Below are 5,825 nucleotides of genomic sequence, written 5' to 3'. Positions count from 1 at the left end.
TACAAACAACTAACTAAATTTGACATGGTTTAAGACACAAAAATTCAAAAAAATATCCATGCGAATGAACTAAAAAAAAAGAAAAATTGCGATGTTGTAAGAACTTTTATTCCAAATAAAATTGCCATGTCACTACTATACAGTATGTTAATTCGCATGGAAAAATTGCCATGATAGGGGAATTGCCATAGAAGTAAAATAGCAAACAATTTCTTAAGTTGCCACGCTTAATCTGGTCATCTCAGCCTATAATTTTACTTCATTACAAAAGCCATATGAACATAAAGAAACATATATTTCTAGCATCAACTCAAATTAAGTTTGAAGTACAAAATGAACCGACAAAGAAGGTGGGGATTTGATACATACAGGAACCAGTCGCCGAAGGACATGCTCTTCTTTTTTTAACAAAGGAAACATATTAATATCGCAAAGATACCAACTCCATCTAGCCTCTGTACCAACAAGGTATCGTGAAGATGCCAATGACACCTGCCCCACTGAACCAACCGCCAAAGGACGTGCTCTACTGCATGCTGCAAGTCCATGATGTTGCCGCCGTCCACTGCTGCTCCTGCCAGATGCTCTGTCCGCTCCTACTCCTTCTGCCGAGAGGCCGCCGAGGACTTCTGCTGCAACTCCGCTGCCAGACCGCCAACCACCGAGGCGCTTGCAAGCTCCCTCCGCCGCCATCTCTATTCTCTCCATTCCCCTCCCCCTCCTTCCGCATCGCACCTCCCACGCGCTGCCTGCGTGCGCGCCGTGGTAGCTCATGTGTGGATGGACCGCCTAGCGTGCGGAGTTGCGCCCATGACAAACTCACGCCCGCCCTGGCCGACTGGGAGCAGCGAACCTCCCCCTCCAGCGACCTAATGTGGCTGCGCCAATGCTCGCGCGAACCACCACGACACTCGCCGGTGGCTCCTGGACCACCTCCATCTCTGTGCTCATCGGTGGCGCCGACAACACAACCGACCTCGAACTCATGTCCGTCGCCTTCCGCCTCGTCTCCACTGCCGCCCGCCTCGTCTCCACCGTGCTCCGCATCGTCGCTGAAATCGGCAGCCCACCGCTCGTGAGGAGAGAGTGAGTGAATAGAGAGCGGAGAGGAATGCATGCATAAGCTAGTCCCGTGCACGCTTGACCACGAAAACGTTCGTGCTTGACCACGCGGGGAGCGAACGCCTCTGGAGTCTGGACATCAATGTAACGTCATCCGGAGTGCCAAGAACTGTGCTTGCCATCGGACGGCAGTCACCATATTCAGGCCGAACGTCAATAAGACTGATGTCAGATATGTCGTCAGATATGTGTCATTTGGGTCCCTTTCTTTTTGGAGGTACGAGGAGTTCTAGGAGACGTGCTGGACTTGCTCCAACGTACCGGAGTGGTAGTGACAAGTGACAAATTTGCCATCACTCGTCTGTCCTCGGTACCATCGGTGCTAGCTAGCTACCCAAGCTTCGACGAGCAAACATTCGTCGCCCTCATGCTCACGCCTCCGTCATCATCGTCAACATAATAACGGACAAACACTATGGAGCATAACTGAAAATCTTGTAGTGACGTCGTCAATCTCGTCACCTCGCCATCTCGATCATGCCGGCGCCGGCTAGGATGGCTGCTGGCGTTCGTCGCATTCAAAACCCGATCTTTTTAAGACATGGGGCTAACAGAACCAGCGACAGCCCCAGACATTGCCAAACGCATCAGTATCGAACCATCTCTCTTGCCAGTACGGGCAGCAGGGGATGGCTTGCCAGGCAGCACCAAACGGCCGGGCAAACGGCACCGGGACCGGGCATGAGGACGTCGGAAGCGCCGCTAGGGCGCACTTCGTCTTCGTCCCGCTCATGTACCAGGGGCACGTGATCCCGGCGGTGGACACAGCGCTGCTGCTGGCCACCCACGGCGCGCTCGCCAGCGTCGTCGCCACGCCGTCCAACGCCGCGCGCATCCGCCCGACGGTCGACCTCGCGCGGCGGTCCGGCCTGCCCATCCGGCTCGTGGAGCTCCCGCTCGACTGCGCCGCCGAGGGCCTGCCCGAGGGAGCCGACGACGTCGACAAGATCCCGCTTGGCCTCGAGGTGAACTACTTCCGCGCCCTGACGCTCCTCGCGGGTCCGCTCGAGCGCCACCTCCGCGCGGACCCGCCGTACCCGACGTGCATCGTCTCCGACTTCTGCCATGCGTGGACCGTGCAGGTCGCCGCCAGTCTCAAGGTCCCGCGTCTCTGCTTCTTCAGCATGTGCGCCTTCTGCGTCCTGTGCCAGCACAACGTCGAGAGGTATAACTCCTACGACGCCGTGGCCGACGACAACGAGCCGGTGGTCGTGCCCGGCGTGGAGAGGCGAATCGAGGTGACCAGGGCGCAAGCCCCCGGGTTCTTCCGGGCGCCCGGGTTCGAGAAGCTAGCGGATGAAATCGAGTTGGCGCTAGCTGAGTCCGATGGCATCGTCATGAACTCCTTCCTCGAGATGGAGCCGGAGTACGTCGCCGGGTACGCGTCCGCCAGGAACATGAGGCTGTGGACCATCGGGCCAGTGTCGCTGTACCACCAGCACGCCGAGACGCTAGCAAAAAGAGGGAACACCACCACCGCCGTTGACGCCGACGAGTGCCTTCGGTGGCTCCAAGGCAAGGAGCCCAGCACCGTCATCTACGTCAGCTTCGGGAGCATCGTGCACGCCGACCCGAAGCAGACCATTGAGCTCGGGCTCGGGCTCGAGGCTTCGGGGCACCCGTTCGTCTGGGTTCTCAAGAACCCCGAGCAGTACGGCGAGGACGTGCGCGAATTCCTGCGGGACCTCGAGGAGCGCGTCGCCGGCCGCGGGATGCTGATCAGAGGGTGGTCGCCGCAGGTGCTTATCCTGAACCACGCGGCCGTGGGCGGCTTCGTGACGCACTGCGGGTGGAACTCGACGCTCGAGGCGATCGCGGCCGGGCTGCCGGTGGTGACATGGCCGCACTTCTCGGACCAGTTCCTGAACGAGAAGCTGGCCGTGGAGGTGCTGGGAATCGGCGTGAGCGTCGGGATTAAGGAGCCGTTGCTGTGGGTGGCGAAGAAGGGGGTCGTGGTGGGGAGAGAGGTGGTGGAGGCGGCCGTTAGGAGCATCATGGACGGAGGAGGAGAGGGGGAGGAGAGGAGGAGGAAGGCGCTTGCTCTCTCGGAAAAGGCGAGGGCAGCCGTGCAAAATGGTGGGTCATCGCTTGGCAACCTGCTGGATCTGATCAAGCACTTTGAGGTAGACGCGGGAGGTTGCACCACTCACTGATGAGTGTTATCAGTCTCACAGAGCACTGCGCCGGAGAGCGCCGAATGTTCTAGTATTTCAGAAGATTGTTTGGGGGTTAAATATACTACAGGTCCCCTAACTTGTCTGTGACCGTCAGTTTCGGTGCTTAAACTAGAAAAATACACAAAAGTGATGTTGTAACTTGTCTGGGTGTTCAAATACGATGCCTATGAAAGTATGGCGCCGTATCAAGTGTTTGCGTGGCATGCCAGCGTGTGGCTAGGCCACATGTCAGTTGTTGAAGCGCTGGACGCGCGTTTTGAGCTATGTGTGTTGTTTTTTTACAAGAATGCCCCTGGATCTTAATTAATTGTCACAACAAAATATCCCTTGATTTTAATTTTAATACACTACTGGAATCGCCACGTACGCCGAGTGCCAGGAACACTCGACAAAGGGCCGAAAACCCTCGTTAAAGTCTTTGTCAAGAGTTGCACTCGGCAAAACCCACCCGGCGTACACCTCTCAGGCAAACAGATTTTTACCGACAGCCATTTGTTGGACATTCGGCTAAGACTTTGTGTGTGTCGCGCGCGAGCGCGTGCTTGTAAGTCATGCTTGTTGTTGTGTGTTTTATGTTCATTTCTCGTGAAGCAGTGAGACCCCATATGTGGGTTGTTTTTATGTTTTGTGTATTGGCTTTATTTAGTGGGCTGCAACTTTTTTATAAAGGGCCACATGTCTTTTTATTTTCCAGTTTTTGTTTATTTTGGTTCGATAGCGTAGCTAGAGGAGAGTGTAACTACAGTTTTCTTTTTGGATTTGCTAAATCTCTTCCAAGTGAGATTTAGATATCTCATCTAAGTCTATAACCATACGATTTGTTTGTTGCGCCTTCTGCGTCCTCTGCCAGCACAACGTCGAGAGGTACAACTCCTACGGCAGCATGGCCGACGACAACGAGCCGGGGGTCGTGCCCGGCGTGGAGAGGCGAATCAAGGTGACCAGGGCGCAAGCCCCCGGGTTCTTCTGGGCGCCCGGCTTCAAGAAGCTTGCCGATGAAATCGAGCTGGCGCTAGCGGAGTGCAATGGCGTCGTCATGAACTCCTTCCCCGAGATGGAGCCGGAGTAAGTCGCTGGGTACGCGGCCGCCAGGAACTTGAAGCTGTGGACCATCGGGCCGGTGTCGCTGTACCACCAGCACGCCACCACGCTAGCAAAGAGAGGGAACACCACCACCGCCGTCGATGCCGACGAGTGCCTCCGGTGGCTCCAAGGCAAAGAGCCCAGCACCGTCGTCTACGTCAGCTTCGGGAGCATCCACTAGTAGAAAAGAGGGCTTTGGTTCAGGCTGGGTCAGACCATTAGTCCCGGTTCAGTCCAGAACCGGGATCCATGGGGTCATTGGTCTCGGTTCGTGAGCCCAGGGGGCCGGCCGGGCCACGTGGGCCATTGGTCCCGGTTCGTCTGGACCTTTTGGTCCCGGTTTCACGCACGAACCGGGACCAATGCGCCTCGCCCATGGCCCATGACCATTAGTCCCGGTTTGTGCCACAAACCGAGACTAAAGCCTTGGTCCTCGTTGCGGTCAGAGTTTAGTCCCACCTCGCCAACCGAAGGGTGCTCACACCGGTTTATAAGCCCCTCCCTCTCTGCCTTGTTGTGCTCCTCTCAAAGTGAAAATAGATGCCCTTATATAGGGAATTTGATCTAAATTCATACTAAATTTCTCTGAAATTCATATAAATTTATTGTGAATTTAGGTTGAATTTTCTCTATAGGCGCATCTATGCTTATTTTTTTAGTAAAGTTAATCACAAACTTGTGATTCACACAAATTTCAAAGAATTCAAATTTTAACTATTCAAATTTGAAAACTAATGGCACTAACAGAAAGTTTAGAATTTTTGTGACTTAAAAAAATTAAACATAAACATTAATAAAATAAATAAAAATAGCAACAATAAGTATTTTGTTGTAAGTAGAAACAAAATAAAATAAATAAAGCAACAAAAAAACAAAAAACAAAATAATTTTTCTAAAACTAATGGCACTAATAGAAAGTTTATAATTTTGCTGACCTAAAAGCAAAAAAGAATTAAATAATAAAGTAAAAAACAAAATAAAATAAATGATGCAAAAAAACTAGAAAAAAACAATTTTTATAGTAAAGTTAATCACAAACTTGTGATTCACACAAATTTTAAAGAATTCAAATTTTAACTATTTAAATTTGAAAGTAATGGCACTAATAGAAAGTTTATAATTTTTCTAACATAAAAGCAAAAAGGATTAAAAAAATATAGCAAAAAAACAAAAGAAAATAAATAATGCAAAAAAACTGGAAAAAAAATAAAAAAGCTGCCACCTATTGGGCCACCACGGCCTGAATACAATTGAAAACCCAACCTGGGCTAGGATTCAGGCCCACAGAAGGCCCAGTAGGCCCACAGGCAGCACAGTGCGAGATTAGGCCCGTAAATCTACATTTGAGAGGAGCTCGAGAGGGTAGCCCCTCTCAACTAGCGAGGTGGGACTAAACTTTGGCCGCGACGCGGGCAGCGCAGGGGCCTTTGGACCCGGTTGGTG

The 5,825-nt window shown here is 52.1% G+C and overlaps 1 protein-coding gene and 1 pseudogene across 1 annotated transcript; both read left to right on the top strand.

Annotated features, from left to right (window-relative positions):
• Positions 1–1,838: 1,838 nt before the first annotated feature.
• LOC119338684 (UDP-glycosyltransferase 73C6-like) lies at positions 1,839–3,275 on the top strand. The gene has a single exon (XM_037610949.1). It carries the CDS (start codon positions 1,854–1,856, stop codon positions 3,273–3,275), a length of 1,422 nt encoding a protein of 473 aa, XP_037466846.1. The 5' UTR covers positions 1,839–1,853.
• Positions 3,276–3,473: 198 nt separating this feature from the next.
• Positions 3,474–5,825, top strand: part of LOC119338683 — a 23,063-nt pseudogene continuing 20,711 nt past the window's right edge.

The sequence above is a fragment of the Triticum dicoccoides genome, chromosome 7B (assembly GCF_002162155.2).
Source record: "Triticum dicoccoides isolate Atlit2015 ecotype Zavitan chromosome 7B, WEW_v2.0, whole genome shotgun sequence".
Taxonomy (NCBI): Eukaryota; Viridiplantae; Streptophyta; class Magnoliopsida; order Poales; family Poaceae; genus Triticum; species Triticum dicoccoides.
This window is presented reverse-complemented; position numbering and strand designations above follow the sequence as displayed.